This window comes from Salvia hispanica, chromosome 4 (genome assembly GCF_029641045.1).
Source record: "Salvia hispanica isolate PSC_SH4W2 chromosome 4, Shi_PSC_v1, whole genome shotgun sequence".
NCBI classification, from domain to species: Eukaryota; Viridiplantae; Streptophyta; class Magnoliopsida; order Lamiales; family Lamiaceae; genus Salvia; species Salvia hispanica.
Genome location: NC_142695.1, coordinates 2,614,823 through 2,642,531, shown reverse-complemented (window position 1 = coordinate 2,642,531; position 27,709 = coordinate 2,614,823). Strand labels below are relative to the sequence as shown.

General features: G+C 36.8%; 3 protein-coding genes and 1 pseudogene across 8 annotated transcripts; 2 read left to right on the top strand and 2 right to left on the bottom strand.

Annotated features, from left to right (window-relative positions):
• Positions 1–775: 775 nt before the first annotated feature.
• Positions 776–3,616, top strand: LOC125196161 (PHD finger protein ALFIN-LIKE 5-like). Its single transcript, XM_048094558.2, has 5 exons — positions 776–961; positions 1,208–1,240; positions 1,965–2,193; positions 2,854–2,983; positions 3,113–3,616. The coding sequence occupies exons 1-5, from the start codon at positions 865–867 to the stop codon at positions 3,371–3,373; spliced, it is 750 nt and encodes a 249-aa protein (XP_047950515.2). The 5' UTR covers positions 776–864; the 3' UTR covers positions 3,374–3,616.
• A 419-nt stretch (positions 3,617–4,035) lies between these two features.
• LOC125195698 (glycerophosphocholine acyltransferase 1-like) lies at positions 4,036–7,294 on the top strand (annotated as a pseudogene). The gene is made up of 8 exons (XR_016137735.1): positions 4,036–4,450; positions 4,543–4,662; positions 5,352–5,409; positions 5,500–5,600; positions 5,890–5,985; positions 6,073–6,166; positions 6,497–6,734; positions 6,824–7,294. The product of XR_016137735.1 is annotated as a glycerophosphocholine acyltransferase 1-like (transcript).
• Positions 7,214–13,212, bottom strand: LOC125195697 (vacuolar protein sorting-associated protein 52 A-like). Of its 5 annotated transcripts, XR_016137733.1 has the most exons (21): positions 12,978–13,212; positions 12,705–12,787; positions 12,558–12,618; positions 12,382–12,477; positions 12,019–12,120; positions 11,800–11,883; positions 11,384–11,464; positions 11,102–11,245; positions 10,663–10,754; positions 10,248–10,329; positions 9,903–10,082; positions 9,337–9,452; positions 9,176–9,234; positions 8,915–9,015; positions 8,662–8,712; positions 8,414–8,593; positions 8,155–8,289; positions 8,050–8,080; positions 7,883–7,957; positions 7,647–7,704; positions 7,498–7,573 (listed from the first exon to the last, which is right to left on the bottom strand). XR_016137733.1 is itself a non-coding variant. In XM_048093863.2 (20 exons), the coding sequence occupies exons 1-20, from the start codon at positions 12,984–12,986 to the stop codon at positions 7,269–7,271; spliced, it is 2,094 nt and encodes a 697-aa protein (XP_047949820.2). In that variant the 5' UTR covers positions 12,987–13,211; the 3' UTR covers positions 7,214–7,268. The 5 variants fall into 5 exon arrangements, 3 of the variants coding, with proteins under 3 accessions (XP_047949820.2, XP_047949821.2, XP_088926094.1); XM_048093863.2 differs by lacking the exon at positions 8,050–8,080 and having other exon boundaries at positions 7,214–7,573; positions 12,978–13,211; XM_048093864.2 differs by lacking the exon at positions 8,050–8,080 and having other exon boundaries at positions 7,432–7,573; positions 7,647–7,715.
• Positions 13,213–14,310: 1,098 nt separating this feature from the next.
• LOC125197474 (myosin-17-like) lies at positions 14,311–25,873 on the bottom strand. The gene is made up of 39 exons (XM_048096223.2): positions 25,533–25,873; positions 24,216–24,344; positions 23,886–24,029; positions 23,664–23,809; positions 23,381–23,537; positions 23,209–23,267; positions 22,936–23,095; positions 22,691–22,840; positions 22,468–22,604; positions 22,239–22,385; positions 22,029–22,130; positions 21,890–21,947; positions 21,698–21,799; positions 21,551–21,588; positions 21,217–21,343; positions 20,939–21,109; positions 20,118–20,249; positions 19,911–20,020; positions 19,687–19,747; positions 19,216–19,393; positions 18,831–19,036; positions 18,612–18,731; positions 18,424–18,522; positions 18,115–18,336; positions 17,609–17,748; positions 17,268–17,385; positions 17,139–17,189; positions 16,975–17,055; positions 16,728–16,898; positions 16,486–16,641; positions 16,181–16,390; positions 15,861–15,998; positions 15,692–15,762; positions 15,519–15,618; positions 15,388–15,444; positions 15,245–15,301; positions 15,075–15,155; positions 14,900–14,982; positions 14,311–14,688 (listed from the first exon to the last, which is right to left on the bottom strand). Exons 1-39 carry the CDS (start codon positions 25,533–25,535, stop codon positions 14,565–14,567), a joined length of 4,596 nt encoding a protein of 1,531 aa, XP_047952180.2. The 5' UTR covers positions 25,536–25,873; the 3' UTR covers positions 14,311–14,564.
• Between the last annotated feature and the right edge of the window lie 1,836 nt (positions 25,874–27,709).

Below are 27,709 nucleotides of genomic sequence, written 5' to 3'. Positions count from 1 at the left end.
AACCATTTGGGAATCGGCACGGGATTTTATGTAGTGTTGTTTTGTGAGTTAAAGAAGAGAGAGTAAAGTAAGAGAGATGAAAAAGTAGAGATAGAGTTGTTTCCATTTTAGGAAACGTTTCATTTTTAATGGGACAGCCAAAAAAGGAAAACGTTTCATTTTTAATGGAACAGAGGAAGTAAAATAAAAGAGAAAATAAGATAGAGAAAGTTTTCCTTAAATTATTCTATGTTATTTTACTATTTCTTCCCTTTAATTATTTATTAGTATTATTTTTATTAAAACTAGTGTAGAAAAGTTAGTTAATGCAGACTGAGGTAGTAATTATCTCATTTGATTGTTAGTCGTTGTTTTGCTTTCTAACTCGCATCACATAATTCAAATAATATTTTATAATCGTCGTTTTAGTTTGAATAAACGAACATTTTCTCCCTTTTCTGTTGAATTAAATAAACTTTTCCCCCCTGTTCGACCTCAAAACACTAGGGGCAAAGTTCACCTCATTTACAAATAATTCTCATATAACATTTTTCTAGCATGTATTAATCCAATAGAATAAATTGAAAAAAAGGTTACTAGGGGCAATCCTCATTTGATTGTTTTTAATTAGAGGGGTACAGCGACGAATATCATACAGTATAGGGATCAAAGTGCAATTTCCGCAAATTGTCCTATCCAATTCCACTCCAATCTCCCGATATCCCCAAATTGCCCCCGACAAATCCACAGAATTCCAGTAATACCCCTCACATTCCCCCTTCTTTGCTCTCTCCTGACTTCCCAGTTTATTTTTGAATCCATCACTGCAACAAAACACACACACACCAGCGTGTTTGTGCGTGAAAAAATTTGTACGGACTAGCTATGGAGGTTGGCGCGCACAACAGCCCTCGCACTGTCGAAGAGGTCTTCAGAGATTTCAAGGGCAGGCGTATCGGCTTGATCAAAGCTCTCACCACCGGTATGTTTTTGCCTCATTTGTTGCATTTCGTGTCTCAATTATGCAATCTCGTTGCTTTAATTGGCTATTTCGGATTGTCGCGAGCTATTCTGTGCCATTTTTCGAGATGTAGGGTTTCTGGTCTAATTTGGGGGTTTCTGATACTCTCCCTTTCTGATGTGATTTTCGAGATTTAGGGTTTTTTTCTGTTTGTTTGGTTTGTAGCGCTTTTAGTCTTACTGAATTTGGGCTTTTTTTCAATTTCAGATGTTGAAGAATTTTTTCAACGGTGCGATCCTGGTGAGTAATTGGAGCTGTGTGGTCAATTGGAGTGGTTTAGTATGGTATTTTTTGGATGAATTTGTAGTTTGTTTACTTATTTGGTGGATAAATTTCCTTTCTTTTGTGTGTATACGACAGTGCACGTTGACATCAGCTTATCAAAAATCTATGGTTGAGTATTTTATGATATTGGTTTGGGGATCTGATAATTACTTTGTTGTTATGAGATAGTATGTGAGGGAAATCATTTGCATAAATGAGCAATATTTACTACTCCATATATTTGACATTAGTTACTTACCTACTACATGTGTAAGTTTTTTCACACATTTTTTGCTGGAAAGGACAACTTCAGGCTTATAACGTTTTTTTTAAAAAAAAATTGGGCTTTTCTTAAAAGCTCTCTCAGTTGTATTTGAATCCAAGCCATGGATGGCTAACTGATAGATAGTTCTACTGTATGTTTCAGTAATCCATGTATCCAATGATCGAACTTTTTGCTGCAGTTATCCTAATATTGTCTCTTATGTCATAAAATCTGAATAACCGATTTACTGCAGTTATCCTCATGCTTGTTTTTTTTGGCATAGCACTGTGTTTTGGCTAGTCCACAGCTTATATTTGGTGTCTGCACATGGCCCACACTCGCTAGTCCACAAATGATGTTTCTTTGTGGAAGCATTTTAAAATTTCATGTAATCTCTAATCATATCTGTGCGGTCGGATCTTGAAAATTTTGCAGAGAAGGAGAATCTGTGCCTTTACGGATTTCCCACTGAGCAGTGGGAAGTTAATCTGCCTGCTGAGGAGGTGCCTCCGGAGCTACCGGAACCAGCATTAGGTATAAACTTTGCCAGAGATGGCATGCAAGAGAAAGACTGGTTGGCTCTAGTTGCTGTCCACAGCGATGCATGGCTACTTTCTGTTGCTTTCTATTTTGGTGCGCGATTTGGTTTTGATAAAGCTGACAGGTAGGCTAATTTGTACATTATGAACGCTTTTGAATATCCATTTAAAACAAAAACTATATTCTTTTCTGTTTCCTACTCTCCTCAATGTGGAATTCTTTTGTTATCTTTGGGAGGTTAGATATTATTTAAAGGAAAGTCGTTTTATTTATGCTGGAGATATGACTTGATATTATACTAATAGTATTAATTTTGCATTACGAATACCTACTAGGTGCTTGTCTCTCCGACTCTTGATGATTTAAAGAATTATATGTATTCTTTCTTCTACTCATGTAGATGTCCTCTTGTGCATATAACTTTTCAATACACTTTATCCTAAGCATGCATTATAATTGAAACTCTTTGGCAGTTGGTTGTGTTACTGAACTTACACTGTCAATTTTCTAATGAGGATTGCAGTATATAAGTGTTCTGTTTGATGTTGTTAATTGTCTTGTGAGGTGCCATTCTTTTGAACAAGAGGTTCGAAGTGATGTTTAGATAACATCTACCCAGTTTTGGGTTATACAAAGTTCATTTATATCTTCCGTAAGATTTCCTCACTCTTGCTACTTGAGTAACACTTTCGCTATTCGGAAACAGAACTAGGACTTGCTTGAAATTTTTAAAGCTTGTTTACCTTTTATATTTAGTTTTTCTCCCCGTGGTTTCTGGATGCAGGAAACGCCTATTCAATATGATAAACGACCTTCCTACAATTTTTGAAGTTGTGACTGGGGCTTCAAAGACGCAATTCAAGGATAAGTCGTCTGGTACAACTCCCGGTGGAACCAAAGCTAAGCCAAAAATGGTAAAATCCTTTACCTAGTTGTTCATGATCAAATTGTTCCATTTGTTTGAGCTATGAATGTTTGTCCTGCGAGCCAACCCATGCCTTGTTCAAGTTCATATGATTGAAAGTATTCGTTCCGAATGACAGGAAAAATTGCCCAAGCCCCACACCAAGGACGAGGGGGAGGGATTAGATGAAGAGGAGGAGGAGGACGAGGATGAAGAGGAGCATGGCGACACCTTGTGTGGAGCATGTGGGGAAAACTACGCGCACGACGAGTTCTGGATCTGCTGCGACATATGCGAGAGATGGTTCCATGGGAAATGCGTGAAGATAACTCCTGCTAGGGCTGAGCACATCAAGCAGTACAAATGCCCGTCATGTTCGAATAAAAGAGCACGGCCTTGATGAGGTGTTTGTCCGCCTAACCATGTAGTTGTTGTCCCCTTGTGTGAAGAAGAAGAAGAAGAAGCATCTATGTGTGAGCAACACTATTTAATCGTGGGTCGTATTTGTAAGGATAGTTTTAGCTACTCTTGCCTCTGTTTCTTTAGATGTAAAAGGTCGTTGTAGAGGGTTTGTAAGCTTGAAAACATCTGCATGCTACTGTCATTAACATTTATTTATCCAATTTACGTTTCTTGCACCTAATTCTCTCTCACTCTCTACCTTCTTTCTTCTCTTGCTATTTGATCATTAGGTAAATTCAGAGACAATCTTGCAGTTAGTTGGGTTTTAATTTAATGAATATTGGGTGCCGAACTTGCAAGATGGGGACGAATATTCCGAATTTTGTGTTGTATTATCGTTGTTGAAGAAAGAATAATCAAGAACCTTCCCGTTGTGGACTTTCTCTCTCTCCTGTCACCGCTAATTAAACAGGTGGCCTAATATCACCATTCCACGTAACTTCACCCTTAATAATTGGGCAGAAAACAAATCTACTACTCCTTCAATGAAAAATATTGTGAAAATTGGTGAAACAGATTAGGAATTATTATGTGTATAAATCTGAAATGCAACCTTTATTCACACGGTTTCACATGATCTTTACTTTTTCAGATATATATATAATTTGAAAATTGTGAAAAAAGCCATTTCATAAGAAGAAGTAAGAATTATCCTTGCTCTCCTAAATTCTCTCTCCCTTGTAATAAAAGAAGCAGTCCACAATTACAAACTATCTTGGATTCTGTTCAATATTTAGGCTCAGCTATAATTAGAAGGGCAATCATCCACCGTTGTAAGAAAGATTGCTTTTTTCTCTTAAAACAACTACGAGGAAGACGATCCCTTTCTTCTTCAGCACGCACATACACACACACACACACACACATATATATAGAGAGAGAAGTGGTCTTGGAAGAAGAGGAAAAAATGGGGAGTAATAATGAAGAAACGGTGGAGTTTGTGGAGGCTGAGGATGCCAACGGCAACGGGGATTGGCATGGGAACATGAGGATGAGGCTTGGAGATCCATCAAAGGTACCAAATATTCATTAAAAATTGGAAATTAAAGAAAGATGGGATTTTTCTTGGTTTTGATTATGAATTGTGATGGTGGGGTTTTGGAGTAGAAAGTGGCTCAGACGAAGCAGATGCTGTCCAAACAAGCACTGCAGACCAGAGAGATCTTGTCCAAGCAGGCACTCAAGATTGCCAAACAGGCTGAAGAGCATGAAAGATTCATCAACAAGGTATCAATATACGTATTATACACCTAGAAAACCTTTTCATCAGTGTGTGTGTGTGTGTTGATATGGGTATTTGATTGTGTATAGGAGGAAAATAGAATATGTCTTAGCAGTTTACTAGCTCTAATTGTATTGCTTATAGGGGTTATGGCGTTTACTTTGACTAATAAGATTAATACTTCCTCCATTTTGGTCCCCATTTGATTAATACAAATTGCCAATGTAAGAGTAACAATTGAAAAAGATTTATTGGAGCTTCATTTCATTAAAGAGAGAAACTTGCCTAAAATAAAAGGCGACTAATTTTAGTGGGCGGCCCAAAAGGGATAAACAAGACTATAGGTTGTGGACAGATGGAGTATAAGCTAACGTGCCATTTGCTTTGACGGAACTTGTATGACTGTTCAAGTATGTTTAATCGATCAAATCTCTAAAATAAAAGATCGACTTGACTAAATTATGTGGATGACTCAAAATGGTAAAAACATGATTATTGGTCGTGGATGGAGCGAGTATAGGCTAATGTGCCATTTGTTTTGACGGATACGTACATGATCGTCTAAACTCTTCCAAGTGCTTAATCATATGTTTTATCGATCTAATCTTTCACACAAAGTAGACTCCCGATTGAACTTTAGGCGGATTAGGATGTTTGATGTGAACAAGTGGTGATGATTGTGTGGTGGTGGCAGGTGACACACTTGATAGGCGTTCTTGGCTTTGGAGGCTTTTGCTTTGTCTTGGGAGCAAGTTAGTTGAATCAACCTTGCCTTTTATGAATTTTATTGATATCTTTGATAATATTGGTGTCATCATCATCTGTGTTTTGTTGTTGTCCAGGGCCACAGGATGTTCGTTACTTGTACTGTTTGTTCTACGTGATATTTGTGCCCCTTCGATGGATATATTACAGATACAAGAAATGGCACTATTATCTTTTGGTAAGCTTCTTGACTTTGATTTTGGTCCTTTAAGCTGAAGAAATTATTTGAGGGGATAGTCATATTTTTTGATCTAGAGTTTACTCACACTAGCAGTAGAGAAATTTACAAATGATAATGCAATAATTGTAGTGCAGGCTTAATCCTGTTGTACTGTGTGAACTGATTTTCTCCGAGTTTAAATTTCTGGTGGCCTACTTGTCTTGTGTAGTTTCTGTAATGTTCATTTTAGTCTCAAAAGAATGATTGGATACCAAAATTCAGACTCATTCAACATCTTGTAACGCAGGATTTTTGTTACTACGCCAACACAATCTTCTTGATTATGCTGTTGTTTTGTCCAAGGAACGAGAAGCTTTTCATGGTTTGCTTCTCGTTTGCAGAGGTAAGCAGTTCGAGCAGTGCCTACTCCTCTGTCTTGAAGGCATCACTTCTCATGCCTTTTTTTGTGTTCATATAATCCTGGGTGCAGGGGCCATTGGCATGGGCATTGATTGTGTGGCGTTGTAGCTTAGTTTTCAATTCCGTGGACAAAATCGTAAGCGTCTTCATACATCTTTTGCCAGGTAAGAGAGCCCCAGTTTCCGTTTCTTTGAATTAACTCTAGTGTCTCTGTTCTATCATTTATGGAGCACTTGATTCATTATCAAAAGTTGAGTTATTTTCATGCTTATGCTCAGTTGTCTGGTTAATAGTTTCCAATGCTTGTGTGGCCTTCGTGTTTGTATCTATAAATAAGCACCTGAAAAGGTTTAGGGTTTACGAGTTTTTCTTTACTTATAAAGTTGGTTCTCTCATCCTAAGCTAGATTTTCTTGAGTACGATCGAACATATAAAACATGAAGTGTTTGCTCCTCCATTGCTCCTAATGTAGCCAATGCTGATATTGCTTTCAGGATTAGTTTTCTTCACAATAAGATGGTGGGATCCTGTGTTCCTCGAAGCCATGAGCCCGGACGGCTCCACTAGTAGGTCATCTTGGCCTCACACAGAGAGCAAATCGTATCTCTGGACTTGGCTTTTCTTTGTCCCGTTAGCTGTTTATCTCGTTTGGCAGATTCTCTATTTTCTCATCGTAGATGTCCTGCGCCGACAAAGACTACTCCGAGACCCAGAAGTCATGACTTCATACAGGTCTCCCATCTTCTCTTCGCCTTTTCATCCCTTACGTTTTTCGTTTACTTGGTTGGGATTTTGAGTCTTCCAATTTCGTATGTCACCAGAGAACTCTCGAAAAAAGCACAGAAAGCCAACAACTTGTGGTGGCGCTTTAGTGGACTGCTCGGTGATCAGAACCGCTTGTTCATGTATATTCTGCTCCAGGCCATGTTCACTGTGGCAACCACCGCGCTCACGGTCCCTATATTCTTGTCGTACGAACTGCACGTGACGTTCCAGTTGCTCAAGATCTCTGCATCCGTATGGAATGGAGGCAATTTCTTGCTGGAAGTGATGCCAAGGCAGGTCGTTATGAAAGAGCGAAAGAAAATGGAGATGCAACCCCTCGACACTCCGATGGATCGACCAGCACCCGATGATTCAACCGAGCAGCAAGTAGTCAATCCCATGCAGTAGAATCCCAGTAGCATACTTTTCTTGTTTCAGTAGAAAAGTTGGAGAAAATACCTTTGTTGTATAAATGATGGTTGTTTGATATCCTTTCATCAATTAAAATGTTCTTGAAAATTTCCTAATTTCATACATAATTGATGATATAGAAATCAAATCTTTGTTTGGAGCAGAACCACCAGGAATGTTCTTCATGCAATCTGAGAGCCTTGTGTAGTAAAGCAATAGCTGAGTCAATGTAGCTCTGAGAATCTCCATACCACACAAGAAGTTGCTGAAAGACGTAATGACGTCGCTGTGCATTAGCTCTATCGCAGCTTTCCATCTGCTCGCAAAGTCCTTTACTATAGGCTCGACCTCTGCCACGCTGATTGGGCGCCTCGGACCCAAGCTCGGGTCCTCGCCTGTAAACAAAAGGACAGATCAAACAAGATGTTTGACAAAAGCATGAATCGGAGAATATTGAACACAACATACAGGCTCTAGTTTTGACAAACTTGATCAGGCTGCTGAAGTGTTCCTGTAGTAGCAGCTCCTGCAGAAAACCTTTTAATCATCCCAAGAGAAACTTGAACATTAGGTGAAAAATAACCTTGATAGTGGACGAGATGAATTTTAATACAAAATTAGTAAAATAAGAGAGAAATAAGAGAAATAGACGAATTTTCAAACAGTAAAAGCAAAGAAGAGACTAGATATCATTTCTCAGTTACCACATAAATGGCTGTATTGCTCTTGAGCAGCTCTTCGAGGTGCATATGGATTCTACCCCCCTCGGGACCAGCTTCCTGAATGATAAACAGCGATGTTTTGAACTAACATGACGGTTGCATACTGTTTACTGACAAAATATTACTCTGTGCAAATATGTGGAACTGACCTGACAGACATGGATATTGTTGTGTGTTCATCTATTATTGTGGAATAATTTAGAATAAGAAATCTGGTAAAATGTTCTGATCAACATCTTGTAACAGAACTATACCTTGAGTACAGAGATTGTCATGTCGTAGTTATTTATGACGAACACGGTCTGTTGCTTTGGTTTCTGGAACAATGCAGCAAGCTTGACAAGCAAATCATCTGCAGCCAGCCACAGTCTTTCCAAGTTGTGTTCAAGCTGACATGATTTTCCCAATCCAGCACAAATTGAGGTTTTATTGTCAGTGTATATGATGTCAAGGATTGTGAGTTTAAAGATATAAGGTTTTCGCAGTCCGGCACAAATTTAATGAATTTCTTACCTGACAGTCTCCATAGTCAACATTAAGCTGAATTAGAGATGCAGTGAATTCTGCATAGCGTCTCATGACATAATGTGGACGAACATCGTCTTCCCACAATGTCCGGATATTGGCATTGCGTAGGCTGCTGAGGTGCATGTCAAATACCATCTTAAATCGCGGCCACAGAGAGATGTTAACCTATGGAAATTCTATCCATTATGTTGGGACCTCGGCACTAGTTGAATAGGTGAATTGCTTGTGCATACCTTATCCAAGTGCGAATCTAGACACGGTAGCCGCTTCCGAGACATTATAAGCTGATGAAAAAATATAAGTAATTCAGAAGCTATAGACTAATGAAGTGCAAAACATAAACATACATCATATACCTATATAGATGCACTTGAAATTCCAAAATTAGAACTTTAAAACATGTATACATAGTTGGTGTACAACTTTGGAAGTTAGGGATACAAAATTAAAAATATACAATATAATATTTTCACCTCATCCTGCTACCTGAATCTGGTGTATAATGCGAATCATGAGCATCAGACCAATTGCATCGTAAAAATTTGGTAGAACTGTATTCAGGTGTTCATCAATTACTGTAAAGGGGCCTGGCAATTTAACAAATGTAATGGCTCAGTATCTTATAATGGCAACCATTTTTGTTATTTCGAATAGTGTCTGTATAGAGAAAACGCATGTGTTAGATTTGAATTAGAACTTTCCAGACTACAGTTATTTGAAACTTTTAAGATGATGGACTATAGATACCTGCAAATATGTCATAAAACATAGGCTGTTCTCTGAAGAATTCGTCGCAGAAAAGATATCTGAAAGATAGAACCAGGTAATTCAATACACCAAAGAGGAATACAAGTTTTCCGATTTGAATAAATTAAAATACTAAATCAGATAAAGTAGTATGATAGTACTCGGAAGCAGCAGTATCCATAAGCAGCTTATGCAAACTCCTGAATAGGACTTCATAAGGATACTTTTTAGAGCTGGCTTCAGCAATATGAGGAATCAATGCAGGCTCATCAATTTCCTGTGTAAGAGAAGAATCGAAAGATTGGATGCTATGCACAATAAGACTCTACAACACCAGCTTATTTGACGTATACAGAGAGTGGCTGAGACAGCATTCAGCCAACCAGAGCCTGAACTACAGGTGGATCATTATCGATAGAGCAGATATCATTTTGTTCATGTTAAAGCAGTTGGTCTTTTATGTACCATCTCACTAGCAGTTGTACAAGTTAAAATCTCCTTCTATGATCTATCTCATCCAAAGTCATTCTTAGCTCATGTTACATTAAATTGCACTCGAGGTTAAAGTGCTCACATTATATTTTGTGTTCATTAAATAACTAGATAAGACACAACAGAGAGGAACATGGCAAAATAACAGAAAGAGGTAATGAAATTAAAATTAGTGCGACATGGCTATTTGAGCATCAAAGAAACAAGTTACGACAAGGACACAGCATATCCATACCTTAAGAATCTTTATCCTATCTCCCAAAGCAAAAACAGCAGAGCGGTTCTTTAAAGGTTCCCCTCTCAAGAATAGACTAGTACTTCTGGTTTCAACACCGATCAAATCAGCAGCTGTTGCTATGTCCAGTTGCAACTTCTCTAAGGCATGAATATAAGCTTGGACGTTTTTACCTAAAACCTGTGAAACAGACATAGTACTTGCATGAATAATGAAAATGATGATCACTTGCACAAGAATAACCTTAGACAATCAATTCAAGAAAGCAACTAATATTCAGAAGGTAGGTGATGTTCATTATTTAAATATTAAGCTAAAGCTGTTAATTATTTAAGGAAGATTTACCTTATTCATGGTGTCAATGTATGCAGCACGGATGTCAACAAATACCTCTTTGTTGTGCTCCTTGAGAAACATTATTACATATCTGCACGCGTACTAAAAGAATGATATGTTGTATCTCAAGTTTTATTTACAAAACTGTGAACTCATGATAACAGAATAGATATATGTGCTTATTAAAAATATGATAGGGCAATGAGCACATCACCCACTACTCCTACTCCGGAAAAAGATTATGAAATGCTTATCATACCAAAATAAGCATGCTGAAGCTCCTAGTAGTTTTAACAGCAAGAGAAAATCCTCAAGCAATCAGGAAAAGTTTACAAAATTGTTAAGATAATTGATAGTTTTAGCAAGGATATGGGTTTATAAACACAGTTGAAAAAAAAAAAAACATCACAAATCCAAAACTTACTTGAATTTCAGAAGAACACTTTGTTGAAGGATTTGAACATTAGTCTTGGGCCTCCTCAGTGCGTTTAGCTTCTGAATGATGAAGTCAAATACCTTTTTGGAAGGGGCAGAATTTTATAAAAAAAAAAATCAGGTAAGGTACAAATTAGAGAGCCTCATAAATTTAAATCAACTAATCAAGTACGTATTCTAATTAGAACATTAACATTGGGCCTCCAGCCTATTATATACAAAGCTGCTATAGGGGCGCATAATTTGTGAACGACCATGCAGAAAGTGCGAGTATGAGGAAAGGCTGGAAATTTTGATTATCCTGGTGATGTGAATATCTCCAAACTCTTGGCAATCACCAAACCAGGAGGAACCAAGAAATGGAAAGTAGAACTTTCATGATAAATAAAAAAAAAGAGAACACGTGTGTGATTATTTAGGGAATGTACCTTAGAAACTGCTTTTTGGTGAAGCTTCTCAACTTCAGGCTGAACATTAGTTATCACTTTGGAAGTCTTCAACATGGCATCACTTCCAACAAACTGTAGCTTCCTACTAAGAATCTCAAGTGTTTTCAAGTATTCCTCATTCACCTGTAGATATTTATTGAGGCTTCAGTTAGTAACTAGATGTCACATATTAAAATGCCGGCATGTTATATGGTTTTGGAGATAAAATGTATAATCAATAAAGAGGCTTGAAGGAGTTGCACTAACAAAACCCCGAAGTACCTCTCCATCGACTATTATTTCTATCATCCTTGGTGGCACAATGATGTCCTCGACAAATTTAGACAGTTTTGATTCAGCTGCCTGATAAGTGGCACAAACAAGAAATTAATGGCATCTACTATAAGAGCACAAGGTATCAAATCAGCCTACAAAACCTAGTGAAAACATGTTGCACCTTTATGAGAAAGTGTATAGGATTGTTAAGGGATTTTTTATTGGGAAATAAAGAATATTAAGCAGACCCTTTTAACATGTTCCTTCCGAGTCAATTGTGTTTTCAGTTTCATTAAATTTAGATTTTGCAAGTCAAAAGGTTTAGAAAGTGTCAGCCTACCAAAAAGATGTATAAACCAATGAAGAAAAAAGTCGTCTTGTTATGCACTGTTTATACACTAAGGTTAGAGGAATAGCATTACCTTGCGATTCTTCAGCTTTAGCCCCATATCCAAAGACCTTTCTTGAAGAACCTTTATATCTGAACTTATTGAACCTATCTCAGCCTACCAAAAAGATGGTATAAACCATGATGTTTCTTGTGCACCTTCTACATATAACACTATACAGAATCCTAGGTAAAGCATACGATCCAGTAAAATAAGAAACAAATGGATAGTGATTGAATATGAGAGTCGTACTTGAAATCCACTTAAAAGCTTCTCCATTTGCAATAGGATGGTATTGCAATCATGAATTTGTTCATGAAGTGAGATTAGATTGTCACTATCTTTGATATATTCCTGACATCGGCCAAACAAGGATCAGAACGAGGAAAGCTGGAACGAGTATTGAACGTAGTGTATAGATATCACATTTCAAGAAGATGCCACACACCAATCCACCACTATGTGAACTTCCAAGAACATATACAAATTTACTTGCATTTTACAGACCAATTTCCATAATTCACAGTAAGAAAGAAGCTTCATAATGGTCACAGGAACAATCATGCCTCAGTAACAAAGTGAAAAATGAATCAGTAGGGTGTGATCAATCAGAACCTGAATAGAGTCGAGCTCTATCCGCCTTAGATTGTGCTCGACATCCTTGGTGTAATTTCGCAAAGATGTGCCTTTCGACAGTATCATGGTGACTACCTTCAGTTCCAAACAAATGAACCCAAACCACATAAATATTTGGGACCAGAAACAGAATACAAAAACTGGTGAACACATACATTATCAGTTTTATAATCTTGTAGCTCTTCCTCCAGCCCCTCCAGTGCCACATCATCATCACTAACAAAAAAAAAAAAAATTGGAAAAATAATTAACCAAAAATGCTAGTAATACCAGCTCAAATTCATAATCAGAGAATTTTGAACCTTGCTGCATCATCTTCCAGTGTCAATTCGCCAACAACAAACCCCAAATCCACCACATTTTTCGATCCACTATTTGCCTCAACCTATGCACATCAATTGCATGCCAAACAATGTAGAAATTACGAGAATTGCAGATGCGATTTGATCGATCAAATCACACAATGGTATCACATATTTAACTAGTGAATAATGTAGCTGTATAGTTAATCAAATATAGCATCGACAAAAACGAAAGAGGTGGAATTAAGCGCTTGAAAATTGATCTGAAATCACCTCAGTCATGTCGCTGATCAACTGACTAAATGGATGAATTGCAATGCAATGATCTCTGTGAATCAATCAACTGCGTAAATGGATCAAAATCACAAGCTAGAGCAATAGGAATTGAAATGCAACGATCTCGAGATTCGGATCAGACTATCGCATTTTGGTTGATCTGTGTTATTGTGGTATGAAAATGGTGCAGCTATCTTTGGTAATCTTTCTACGACGATGAAAGCACAATTGGATAATTTAAAATTATTATTGACTTTTGAGTTATTAATTTATAAGCATTGCCAATATGTGTTTCATATATTTAGTTAATACTCCTTAAGACAATGTCTAATAAATAAGATAATTTGCCCAGATCCTATGATAATCCATATTTATGGTGATAATCTAATAACCTATCATTCTATGGACGAAATCATTTTATAGAAGTATCATTTTCTGCATGCGGAAAAAATATCATTTTATAGTGTATAAATATCATTTTTAGTAAAAATGATATTTTTGATCCATAAAATAATAGGTTATTAGGTTATCACCATAAATATGGTTATCATTCTAATGCATCCCTGCATATACATTTGTAAATTAGTGAACTATTAAAATGTGCTTGAAAACTTACTTAAATGTCACAATTTAGGTAGCGAAATGACGTTATATTTTATACTTCATCCGTTCCATAATAATAGAGGCATTTCATTTTGCACACTTATTTTGAAAAAATAATTATAAATAGTTAAAGTGGAGAAAAAGTAAAATAAGAAAGAATATTGTAGATAAGACTTTTCTCTACATTATTTTCTCTTACTTTACTCTCTCTCATATTATTTTTTTTAAAATGAGTGCAGAAAATGAAATGACTCTATTAATGTGGAACGGGGGCAGTAGTATACTATATTAGGTTAATTTTTTCAATAATGTGATGTTTCTATTGACGGCTAATAATATACCACGAAAAAAGTTATCAAGTCGTATCATCGTTCAATTTTGATTGGTTGCAACAAATTAATAATTTGATACTTTACTTTACAAGCAGATTTTATAATAATAGTACTATACAAAATCTATTGTGAATTTAAATACACTATATTGGGAATAATTTCAACATCTTTCTATTTGTTTTTAAGCTACCATATTTTCTAAGACAAAATTCTAAAATATGTATACTTATAAAAAATCAACCTTACGGAATATATTATTTACATATAAATATTACATAGGCATGTCACAAAATGTCCACGAAACAAAGAAAATTACAATACCCTTGCACTGAAATTCCAAATTTGAGACTAACAACAAATAAACAATAGCACTACCACAAGATAATACAAATAAATAAACACAACTTCTCACTTTTTTACACCAAAACATTAAACATGGCAAGCATACCTTGCCCAATGCCCATCAAGATCACAAAAACAATACAATCTTCTAACTTCTAATAATGTCTCCTCACAGTTGAAAAGTTGGGAGGCGACAAAAAATTTGAATTTACAGACAAAACAACTGACTGTTATCCCAGCAAATTGTAACGATGATAATAGTACAATTTACTTATAATAGCTGCATAATGGTTCACTTGCAGCAGATTCAATCAGATCGTTGGTGCAAGAAGACGAAGCCTGAGTTCTCGCGGATCAATGGGGGAGGCTCGACATCAGCCACTTCTACGGTTGGCATGGATTTCGACAGGTCGTCCGTGGAGAATGGAATGCTGCAAAAGTTCGAGGATGGAAATGAGTTTCAGGGTACTACTACATACACTAGAAAATTCACTGCTCTCGATTGCGTAAGTAAATACTTCTCTCTCTTTTTCTCTCCTAATTTATTCTCTCTGCACACTTAACTTGTTAAACAACGTCTCCTTAATTCACGTGCCAAAAGCAAATGCATCACTTAAGTCGGGATAGAGGGATAGTAATTACCTTGAGTCGTCGTCTAGCAAGAATGAGCTGCTCAGAGCGTTGTTGGAGTCCTCCGTCATCATGACCCTCATGCTCGAAATGACCTGTGTGCGAACATCAAGAAACCCATAATTATGCGTGAAGCGCTAAGTGAGTATCAGTCGAGTGGGGAAGACAAGTTAGGGAACTGACTTACATTCGGAGCAACGCTATGGGTGCCATATTTGTCGTCCCAATACATTGTGCTAATCCTGTATATTTGTTGTATGCTTAAGACCTGCAAATGTGGAAAAGGTAAAGTTTCATGATACATGAAAAACTACTTTGGACGCAGAAACGGAGCTGGGCAACGGGATTGTCACTCACTGGACAAAGCTCATTCGTGATTTCATTTAATGTCTTCTTGGGCTTTTGATGTATAACCTGCAAAGAAAGATAAAAAAAAGGGTAAGAGTTCCGTTCGAAAAGAAACTTATGCCTGAAATGGGAGACGAGAAACTGATTCATACCAAAAAACCAACAGCCTGTCTGATATGCTTCAGTTCATCCCAGGATGAGCCGACATACTGCATAACAGAAGACACGATTGAGCCAAGAGGAGGCGGGTAAATAACAGAAAACTATGCAAATGAAACCTTACTTCCTCAGTTACATGACAACACCATTGCTCTAATTCAGCCAGCCCGGCTTTCACATACTCGCCATTACTGAATGAGCAGCACTCGCGTCGTAAAAGAAGACTGAAACATTGGAACGAAAAAAAAAGTTATTACAGAGCCACATCGCCAGCAAATAAGGATTTAATAGACTTACCTGTTGAATAATTGGACATTGATAAATGAGAATGTTTGAGCAAAGACCTTCCGCACGAGGAATGCAGGAACCTATGACGATGTTGTGATAGCATTAACGAATAGTACAGATGTAATAGAGATAGTCGGAAAAGTATGTTGAGGGTGTTTGGAGTTAATTTTAATCTTACATAATTTGCATTCATCGCCTTCAAGTACTTATCTAGGCACTTTACGATGCTCTGCCAGTGAGCAATAAGCGCTTGTTGAGCAACGGCATTAGCTTGGGAACGTCCTTTACCTAAACTTGAACGAGATGTTCGAGGGGCCTGCATTGGGAAAAAATTTCAGGCAAAATACAAGGAGAAATGAATGATGATATCTAACATATCTTCACATTCAACCATAACCGAATAAAGGAAGAGGGTAAGATTGGAACAGTCAACGAAACATCACTCATAAACTTGATTACGGTTGCGTTAACGACCTGCTCAAATATGTCTAGAGTTACCTGGATGCACAAACCAATGAAAGGGGAAATCTCTTTCTTTAGATTGTCCCTGATCATTCCGTATATCTTCTCGAGGTAAGCAGTAAGCTGTTGCTTGAACAACAAGGCAGGATATTTCGCCTCAACTTGCCGCAAGTCATCAAGTTTACCAAGCAACCGATTATTGAGAAACGAAAGTCCAGCAGCACCTTGAGGGGATGCCCTCAATCCCTTCATAAGAGAAATAGATTACACATGCAAATGAATCAGAATATTTAGGTAGGATGGACATGAGAATTGAGTGAAACTAAAGGGTAGGTGTATACTTGAGACATCCTTCCTAAAAGAGAAGCCGATGACGACCTTCGCCTTTGAGGGGTCAAGCTAGCTGCCCCACTTGCTTTGAGTGTATGTTGGAGCAGCATCAGCAGTGTAGATGTATTGCATAACCAATAGGCTAGGACATCGTTGTTATCAGCAACCTTCAAAAAGAAATTCAATTTATAATTTCTATGATGAAAACGAGCTGAAAGTAGCATCAAATATAGATCGACATTCAGTTACTCACGTCTACCGATGATCCAATGGTTTGAATGATGCGGTCAAACACACCGGTTCTCTCCACCTCAAATGACCTCCAGTGGAGAAGGCATTTGTAAATGACACAAGCAGCAATGGGTTTGCCACTAGAAAATCCCAAATCTTGAGTGATACACTTTATCAGGAGGTCCTGGTTCTCCTGTGGAAACCAACAAGATATAGGGAGACATGTATAACGTATAAATCATACGCAACATATAAAAGTGTGCACTTACTTGCTGCTTATCATTGAGAGACTTCTGAGGTTTTTCCTCGGATTCAGGCTCCTTGGGATTAGCCATAGCCAGTGGGGTTTCCTATCACGGGCAATAGACTTAAGCACTCCAGAAACATCAAAACATCCTATTTATATTTACAAAATACAATAATGTACTCTTACATGTGCAGATTTTGTTCCTCCATTAAGAACTTTACCATTCTCCGGTGTTCTCTGTAACATCATAGCACAAAATTAGAATATCTCCACCAGCAACTAGTAATACAATGAAAAGAAATCAAATCTCAATACCTGAAATATAGTTGTCCTGGGTCGGGCAGATATAGCCTTCCCAGTTGGTGACATGGTCAAAGCTTGTTGACGAAGCACTTGATTCTCGGACTCGGAGTTCGATAGCTTCTCCTCGAGCCTGCAGAGGAAAACAAAAAGTGGTGAATAAATATAACTGTATACCAAAAGAAAGATAACTAAGAAAACATAAGTTATAGCTTTCTCCCCTCTTTGACCAAGGTGAGCAACCAAAACAGATGATATACTTGTTTTTTGGGTAATTGTTCAAGAAATGGTGCATGGTTACTTGCTCAAGAAATGTTTCATGTTTTATAAATCCTAAAGAAAGTTAATCAAATTACCTCTGTATGGAATCTTGAAGCTGATCCACTTTGCCCTCTGTTTCCTCAAGCTTTTTTGTCAAATTTATATTTCTAGTCTCGGCATCTGAGCAAGCCCTTTTGGCCTCTTCTGCGGTGACTTTTTCTGACTGCAGGGAAGCCTGTATGTATAAAAAAGTTGGTTATAATGCAAAGTTACACGTCCATGTCTTTATTCTTTGGAAGATGGATGGCATCATAAGATTGACAAACTCACAAAATCAACTAGATTTAATTAAATTATTCGAAGGAGATATGTTCTTTCTAAAAAGAAGGATAAATATCCCATTAATGTGAAGCCATTGCCACATAAGTTGAATAGTCACGCCACTAAAGAATCCGGTGCATATATGGAAATTTCAGAAATAAACTAACTAAAATAAAATTTAGCAAAATATTTAAGAGCAAGAGATGATAGCAGCATCTATCGAAGTGTCTAGTCCATGTCGATGTACAGCATGTACCTATTCTGTTTTAGCAAGTCTTACCTTCAGAATCTGTATCTCGGCTGTCAAAGCATCAATTTTTGCCACGTCTTGAATCATTACTGGGGTTTCTTTAATGACTGGAGGAGCTTCTTCAATTGCTTTTCTCGCAGCTTCTCGTTCTTTTAATGCTCTGGCATTTGCTTCTTCTACCTGTTTTTGCATTGATTTCAAAGCCTCCTGTAGTTTTGCAGTTTCCTGTGCTTTTGTTTCCTCCAACTCTGTCTGCAATTATCAAGAGAAATGGACACAGAGATGGTCATGTTTTGTATATTCGGAGGAGGCATCATTCAAAAATGCCAAACTGAATACCCTAAGTCGCTTCTCAAACTGCAAGCGCCATGTAAGCTCCTCCACTTTCTTTTCTAGCTTGTCTTTGGCTTCTTTCAGGGCTCCGGTTTCTCTTGAAGCCTGACAAATGGGAAAATACCAACTAAAGCACAAGAAAAAAACCATTGCAAGAAAATGAGAAATAAATTTCTTCAAGAATTGAGGAGAACCATTCTAAGCATTCTAAGCTCTTTGCGTGCTACTCGTTGACGCCAACCACATTGGGTAACGATGGCAGCCTTCTGGAGACTCCTGTAGTAAGAATATTCTCTATGACAGCGCACGTGAGCCTGCATAAAGAGAAGCAAAATAATGCTTAAAAAGTTTCCAAAAGACCGATTTCCTTAATGATTCGGGTTCGTGTTTATTTTGTTGAGAGTAAACAAGACCTGAATTTTGATTGAAGCCTTAGTTTGTTTCCTGAATCTGAATTCATTGCGAGCAATCATAGCTCTCATGCCAGTCTGCACTATGATAGCAGAACGCTGCAAGTTCTGGTAGGATTTCCGAGCAGTATGACACCTGAAGTTCTTCTGAATCTTCAGTGAGGCGGCTTCAGCCCGCAATTCTTCATAGAGTTTGCGAGCAGATATAGCTGAAAATACAAGAAAAAGTTGTTATTTCCATAATTTATTATAGAAGCACAGTAAAGCAGATGAACAAGATCAAATTGATGGCTGCATATAAATAACAATATGAAGATGCTCAAGATTACGTCTTGAAGAAGATTGTAATATAAACTTTCCACCAAAAGAGTGGTTAATAAAGAGTTACCTCTCCAAGAAGATTGTAAAAGGATGGCAGCATGGCGCAATGAGACAAACTCTTTCCGTGAAATATAGGTACGAATTTGTCTTTGAATTGTTTTGGCAGCATTTCCAAGAACTTCTGCTCTCCTCGCATCTAGCTCAGCCATCTGACCAGCTCGTAGAAACACTTTTGTCTTACCTAACTGAAAACAAGCATACACCAACGTCATCCACTATATCTTCAGAGCACGATTGTGAACCAAGAAAACAAAGAAAATGACTCCATGCCCTAAGACTTTTAAAGTCTTAGTACATAGTGTGGCTCCTCAACTAATACGCCTATTTATGTTAGTGCACATGAACATGTCAGATTCCATATACCAAACAATCGGCAAATTATTCCCGAAAGGATATGCATGATAGTAAGATGGGAGTAAATAATGATACAGTTTTGCAGTAATATTTAGTACTATAACCAAAGTATCATGGAATCTACCTGATATCCCTTCAATCCCATTTTATCCAAAATCATCCGACATGCGACCTTGTCATCAGAGCTGCAGAATAAAGATTGTGTTTACTTTAAGATAAAATAATAACTATAATCATCAGCGAAAATCAGAGCAGGATGCAAGGAGATAAGCGCTCAGGCCAAAAGGAGAATCTACTTAAGCAGTTAAATGTACGTCTGGTGGGAATAAGCGAAGGAAAGAGACTTACTTTCCTTCGAAAACTTCAGGGGCAAGAACACCAAATCGTAGAAGAAACTCGTCAAATGTACGTCTGGTGGGGTATCCAGCACAACTGATTCTGATAGCCTCAAGAACACCCTATATGATAGTTAAACTTTATACCACAGAGCTTGACAGAACAAATCTGAACTCTATATAATTTGCATTCCTAAGTGTTGAGATAAAAAATACTTACACCACACCGCAGTTGCTGAATCACATTAAGATTCTCGAAAATCGAGGGCTTCAGCACGTGATTTGGTTTGACACACCTGATGTAGTGAGGTTCTGTCGAACTTAAGGTTTCCATTAAAGATTGCAGTTGCAACTGCCAGAAGAAAAAATATATAAAGCATATTCATCATTCCATCCCAATAAACGGAGACATAAACAGCATATATATCGAACAATCTACCTCGAGGGGATTCAAGAATATAACATACCAAAAGCAACAAACTTAAAGGAGCAAAGATTTCTCCCAGATAGAGAGAGTAAAAAATCATATATCAAATGTTTAACCGACAAGAATCTTGCTGAGTTAACCATTCGGCATTTACCACGTTTCCTCTTCAGTATGCATAGCAACATCTCAGAAGTACAAATAAGCAATCAGTCTAATAACTATACACAGTTAACATCAATGGAGAAAAGCATGTTGTAGTTGTATGATATCCAGGAGATGTGCAAGGACCATGTGCATCAGTAGTGAGAGACAAGGAACCTTAATAGTTAATACCCACACGTACATTGTCATCCAAGTAAGAAAAAACCTTTAATATACCAACTTCTTACTTCTGAGCTCATTGCATAAATCATGAAAGAGCAAGATTCTATAGAACAAGACATCAAGCTTTGTGCAGAATTTTACGAAACAAGTGGATCTAGAATCTAGATGCAAAACTAGAAAGTTATATATCACCAACAGCAGCTAATCATGAACACAGACCTTTAATATTAATAGAACAGATCAAGGATTCCTGATAACAAAGTCGAATAAGTATAGAGATTATCGAGCACCTTGAAGCGTGATCCTATGGAAGAAAATTTCGATGATTTAGATGATTCTTCAGGAAGAGCAGGAAATAAACCAGCGACAAAAGTGCACTTTGAGGCTGTTAACAAATCTTGGTGTTCTGCAACAACATAATCTTTGTTCTTATCCAGGAACAGATCTGCCATATACGTCACCTGCGAGAACAGGTCATGGTTTTACGTTTTTAACATATATCTATAATTAATTGCATTCAGCCCCTGGTTTCTCTTGGCAAAAAGGAATTACTATTGCATCCACTTACCTCCCCGGCATAGTGAGATATTGTGAAACTTGTACGTGAAAGCTTGGGCTTGATGAAACGCTGGTTTTTTGCGAATGTCTGATACAATTTCTGGGCAAATGTCTCGTGGGTGGACTTTGGGAACATACTGCCATTGAAGTTATTGTTAGCATTAAATGTGTAGCCATAAGCAATTGAAAAAAAGCATGTGCATTTACAGTTATGGTTTCATAAACAATAGAAAGCCAACATAAAACACAACCATCTTAAAAATAATTAAAAATCAATCAAGTATTGCAAATAAGAAAATTTGAAGAGATCCTCTTAAGGAAAAAGCAATTATAGGAAGAGATACCAAGCTTCATCTAGCAGTGCAATTATTCCCCCTGGTTTCTGCAGAAAAATAGTTTGTAATAAAAGTCATAATATGAAAACAAAAATTAAAGAATACAGTAAGAGAAAAAGTACAGATGATAAAAAGTAATCCATTATAGCATCAGACCTTCTCAATCAGATCGAGGACATCTTGGTTATCAACGAACTCTATGTAGCTCCAGTCTATCTCCTCTTTTTCATAATCTTCTTGTTCCATCTTGAAAACATGCTGTAACAATAATAAAGAAATCTTCAATTAGCAGTTGAAAATATCGCACAAAACGCACAAGTAGTAGGAGTTCATAACAACAGGAATCACCTGGTTAAAATGTTGCTGCAGTTTCTCGTTGGTGAAATTGATGCAGAACTGCTCAAAACTGTGATTCATGCAAGTGTCAGAAGAAACCCAATATATCTTCACTGTAATATGCAAATGAGATTTCTAGGGAAAAGCTTGCCTGTTGTGCTTAAAACTCTCGAAACCATATATGTCAAGAACTCCAATTATTGCTTTTGAGTGTGGATCCTGACCAATGGATGTATTTATCTTTTCCACTATCCTGGGAATGAGAAACTATATGAGTTCAAAATGGAACAACAAGTATTACTATTTTAAATAGCACGATGATATGTTCATTCGTACAAGTTAGATGGCAGTGTACCCTTACCAGTCAAATAGCCGAGAATATATAGTCTTTGCGAGAGCATCCCTGCTACCCAACGCAGCTTCTGGATCAAGAGTCCTTGTGATAATTTCCTCAGGTGTTACCATCACACGCTTAATCAGAGCATCTTCCAAGTTCTTGACATCACATCTATGAAATTAAACTCGTTATTGTTCCTTGTACATCCCCCAATGACCAAAGTTAAAAGGTAAAATAAGGACAATGATCCTACTTGAGCAATTCAGCAGTCATATTCAGATGAAACCTCGACTTCTCATCCTTGATGACTGAAGAATCAATCTCTTTCCCCTTAGCAAATTCAATATTGCCAAGATGAAGAATCGCAGCAACCACTTTAAATATTGCATCCTGAAATACAATCATATGTTTAGAAAATACAGGGAAAATGATAGCACAGAATTTAACCCGGCAGTAGCATCTCTGGAAAGAACAACCTGCTCTTCCTCACTGATTCCAACTATATCCATAGCCCTTCTGGTTGCGAGATATTCTTCCGTATCATTTACTCCATCAAGTTTATAACATTTGGACTGGTTGAGATAATGATAAGTTTCTGGGCTTTCGAGCTTATATTTCTCCCTTTCCTGAAGACAGACATTACTCGATAGGTCACTAGAGCAATCCCAGACACAGGTTCCATACAAAATCTTTACAGAAACTGCAAATAAAACTACAATACCTCGGGAGGTGCTGCACAGAGAAGGTAAAAGCAATGATAGTTTCTTTCAGGGTCTGATATTTGGCAAACACGGGATCTCTCCAGCAAGTAAGTTCTAATGGCTGCTCCAGATATTCTCCCATTTTTATCAAATTGAATTTCAACAAATTTACCGAAACGACTGCACAATAGAAAAGCTGTCAAATGTGAAGCATTCAAAACAAAATGGCATGTATTGATCTAAGAAAGAAGCGCCAATTAGTTTCAGGTAAAGAAGTTTCAATTATAACTCACCTGGAATTATTGTTCCTGACAGTTTTAGCATTTCCAAATGCTTCAAGAACTGGATTTGACTGTCAACCAACAACTCAGATATAAGTATTGGCATCATTTGATTTGTTGGTGAGATTATTTTTTTCAGAAGAGAAGCAAAATGCAGGCCACATCAACTTAACCATAATCTTACTTCTAAAACTTGTTGTTCAACAGTCCGTCCTTCTACTCCAGATCGACCACCCAAATGGGCAAGATACCTCATCAGCATTTTTGTTGTTTCAGTTTTACCGGCACCACTTTCTCCACTAACCAGAATTGAATTGCTCTTCCCCTCATTGACCATTGCCCTGATTGCAGAAACTAATAAGCAACCAGGTGATATTTGCCTTCATCACTCAAAAAAATTATCTTCACCGTGTCTTCCAACAGCAAACCTCATGCAAATAAACATATGCTGCATTCCAGAATATTACCTGTAAGCAACATCACCTATGGCAAACACATGAGGACTAAGCTCGCCAAGTGCAGCCCCTTTGTATTGCTCCATCATGTGAGTATCATATAGATGAGGCAATCTTTGGAAAGGGTTTATTGCGATCAGAATATTTCCCGTATATGTCTGAGAAAGAACACATTAGAACTTAAAATCTAACATTTGCATAGTTATATAACTGAGAAAAAATCAGAAAGCTTACATAGATTTCATTAAGTTCATATCTAGTAGCTAGGTTTTGCAAGACACCAGGCTCGTGCAAATACGAAAGCTTAGTCATGTCATCCTCACCTCCAGGAGGTGCTTCTGTGTCCTTGGGAAACACTTTTGCGATATTTGCAACAACCTGCAAGTTGGAGCCTAAAGATATTAAACTACCAAATGAAAAGATCATTAAAAAATTACCTTAGGCGAAGAGCAGAGATGACCTAGGATGATACGAATATAAGAAGCATCAACTCTAATGTAAAATTTCAGTACTACATGCTCAATATACATCCATGTTGGACACGAAAACCTATTCAGTAATTACCTTTTTCCCGTTTGTAGTTTGAACATGAACATCTTGGCCATCTATCCGTATTACTTCTCCATCAATCCAAGCCAACGCCGGATCCTCAACCCATACATGAGAACCAACTATAATATTAACTAACGATGCCTGCAGAGAAAAACAAATGAAATAATTCATTAGAAATATGATAGAAAATCAAGTTTGCACGACTTACACCAGTAGTCTCACTTGCAGGAGGACCTGGTTCCGACAGATTTCAGGATGGAAAAACTAAAAGAAACACAGACACTTGAAAAAACACAAAACTCCAATTGCAATATAGACTTGCTAAATATAGTACTCCCAGACAGTAGAAACAAACAAAAATGGCAAAAGAAATAAAACCAAACTCAGACAGAACAATACTATTCTCAACATATGCATGAATTTGCTACACTTAACCTTGTAGAAAAATGAAGAAAACATTTCAACATGGTATCAGAATTTATAAGATACACAAACAACTTTTTCAAAAATCAACTTTTCAGCATCCGAATTTTCCACAACGGACTACTTGACATGTAACACATAAAATCTTGATTGTAAAAAACCATAGTATAATGTTAAGATCACAAACACTTCCATCCTGTGCCGCTCTGCCTATATTTGCAAAAACAAAAATCTTAGCTTTTTCTTAGTTAAAAAACGTTAAAAATAATTTCTTGGTATTAATTACAGAAAATATTAATTCTGAAACAACCTTGAGAACAGCTCTTCTCTGACTAAGAGTGTGTGGCAGGGTTTAAATGCTTTTTCCCAATCCCAATTTCAAATTCTAGTTGAATTTCTATCAAGAAGGTTTTTCATTTTGGATCAAACCAAGAACTGATAAGCTACAGTATAAGAAATGATGGAAAACAGTAGCATGAGTATTGTGCTTAAAACTTCAATAATTAGGCATATAATGTAATGATTTATGACTTTATATACGTCATTGATAAGAGGAAAATCAAGCTTAGCATTGCAGAATTTCAAGGAAATTATGCACAATCCTTAACACAACTCTTTCCCTCAAATCCAAAACAAAAATTGAATCCATATGCACAAACAAAAAAACACACCATCTCTTCATCTCAAAACCTTCATATTTCAACTAAATCCACCAAATATTGGCTCATTTCCATCACCCACACCACCAAAAAGTTGGGAAAAAAAAACAGCAAATTCGCATGTCACAACCAAACAACACTCAATTCGTATTTCACATATTTCAACTAAATTCAAATTCAATTCAAATTGAATTCAAAACAAGTCAAAACAGAAAGAGCCGAAAGCCAATCCAATAAACGGCGTTACCATAGTTGAAAACTCAAAGACTCAATCTTTAGCTCATCAAGGAAAGGGCGGCGGGATTTGAGATCAGCTCCAGCTCCGAGCCGCCTACTCGCGAACTTCTTGGAAGCTGAAACACAAAATTTCCTCCTCCGTCTATCAGCTCAACAGCTTCTTCTGCTCCAAATCCAGCAAAATAAGCAAAATACAAAGATTGCGGTGGGATTTGTCGTCGTTCCCGTTTTTCTCTCTCCTGGGTCTGTTAGTTTGTTGGTTTTGAATTTTATCAGAGACCAATTTTATTGGAATTCCTCTTTTGCACGATAATGTTTATTGCTTCGTAACTCTCATTGTTGCTCGGACAAGGCGTGGACGCTCGAACAAATTCACCAGAATACGTAATTATTTAAATAGGATTAAAAGAGTTGATTTTTAATAACCAGTGGGAAAAATTGAATTTGAATTTTATAGTATGATTGCATTTTCACAATATGTGGTGAAATATTTATTTTATCGAATTTTTTATAAATTAGAGCAGATTTATGGAGAACTATAGTCACATTATTTATTTTATTAATTTATAATTTCTTTTATTTTATATGATAAATGTAGGAAAATGAAAGATTTGAATCAATGGAGATGAGATTCAAATTTGAAATCATTTGAAATGAATGAGAAGGGTTGGAATTTATAGATAAGGCATGCGAAGCAGCAAAGAACTTTTTTAAGAAAAAAATTAATTCAACTTGAAACGGTAAAAACTGAGAAAAAATGGAAAAAGAAAAGAAGATAGAAGGTGAAATTCGGCAACCGTCGTGCCACGCGGTGTGACCTGATCGGCCTCGATAGTGCGGACTGTACCACTTTGTAGTTCGTGTAGGTGGGCAATGGCCGATTTCGCGGCCCGACTCACTTCCCTGCAACGGCATTCCATCTATCACGCCTCTTTATGAATGCTCAACATCTACTCCTAGTTGTGGACTCGTGGTCTAAAGGGTAGATTGATGTTCTAATTTCTATTTTACTCTGTGCCATTAAAAATGAAATGTTCACTTTTTTGGTTTGTTCAATTAAAAGTGAAACATTTTCTAAAATGAAAATAATATCATCCTTACCTTTTCAACTCTCTTATTTTATTCTATAACTCACAAAATAACACTGTATATAATATTGTGCCGAAAAACAGATACTGTATTTCATTTATAGTGAGACAAATAGAGTACAATATTTTTTAAAACTTAAATTATTCACTCTAAAAAGGCATATTCATTTTATTTAAATTTAACATTATCAAATTATGTAATTAAAAATGATTGTACTTATAAATATCACGAGGTTACAAGGATCATTCTCAAGCTTACTTATTTGCTTCTCCAAATTTTTGGGCTAACAATCTGAGGGGTCAAATAATCTCTTTATACAAAATATAAATTGTTAAAAAAAATATCAATGGACACGTTTGAAATGATTATTTGAATGGAAATGGCACTATCTACATAATTTACATATATTATTGGCATGGTAACCTAAAATCTGTGAAACGTGAAACCAACGATTTTACAGTATTAAATTATTGGATTGATTGAATACAACACAACTAGTAGAAATACACGTTTGTTTGTGAACTGTAAATGCGTAACATCTAACATAAATGAGTATATACGCATGAAAAATAGCTAACATATTTGCGTGACACGAATTGAATTGTGTCCTTATCATGTCGATCCCGATAAAAATACAATAATTTCGATTTAGGTTGCCTTAAAATGGGATTTATATATCTCATTAATAATTACTACGGAGTAATTATTATTTAATTTCTTATTTTCTTTTATTTTCATTCGATGTCTTCACCATCACGACCGCATCAACGTCTTATCATATTTCGTTCACAACATGTTTAGATCATTTCGTGTCGAGCTCATACATTATCGTGTTATTATCGTATCATATCAACACGAACAAGATTGTATTGCTAACGAATTTATAACATGTGCATGTCGAGTTTGATTGTAGCAGGTCGGATTAGTGTTCGGTTTGAATGTTTTCTTAATAGGTTGTGTTTGAGTTTTAACCTTAACGGGTAGGTCGATATTCAATCGACCCCGATAACAACCCAAGATGCACAATTTGCCAGCCCTAGTTTAAACCCAATATTCATTTGCCTTTTTATATTTGAACTAATCCAATATATTTAACTC

What these genes read in the sequence shown, in the direction of transcription:
- LOC125196161 (XM_048094558.2), top strand. Translation starts at nt 865, where the DNA reads ATGGAGGTTGGCGCGCACAACAGCCCTCGCACTGTCGAAGAGGTCTTC. An exon ending in TTTTCAACGGTGCGATCCTG is followed by an intron (nt 1,241 to 1,964) that starts GTGAGTAATTGG and finishes AAAATTTTGCAG; the next exon opens with AGAAGGAGAATCTGTGCCTT. An exon ending in CCAAAGCTAAGCCAAAAATG is followed by an intron (nt 2,984 to 3,112) that starts GTAAAATCCTTT and finishes TCCGAATGACAG; the next exon opens with GAAAAATTGCCCAAGCCCCA.
- LOC125195697 (XM_048093863.2), bottom strand. An exon ending in TTGACTATGGAGACTGTCAG is followed by an intron (nt 8,290 to 8,413) that starts GTAAGAAATTCA and finishes AAATCATGTCAG; the next exon opens with CTTGAACACAACTTGGAAAG. An exon ending in TGACAATCTCTGTACTCAAG is followed by an intron (nt 7,958 to 8,154) that starts GTATAGTTCTGT and finishes TTTATCATTCAG; the next exon opens with GAAGCTGGTCCCGAGGGGGG.
- LOC125197474 (XM_048096223.2), bottom strand. An exon ending in TGGGATTGAAGGGATATCAG is followed by an intron (nt 19,394 to 19,686) that starts GTAGATTCCATG and finishes GCTTGTTTTCAG; the next exon opens with TTAGGTAAGACAAAAGTGTT. An exon ending in AGGCTTCAATCAAAATTCAG is followed by an intron (nt 18,732 to 18,830) that starts GTCTTGTTTACT and finishes CTCTTTATGCAG; the next exon opens with GCTCACGTGCGCTGTCATAG.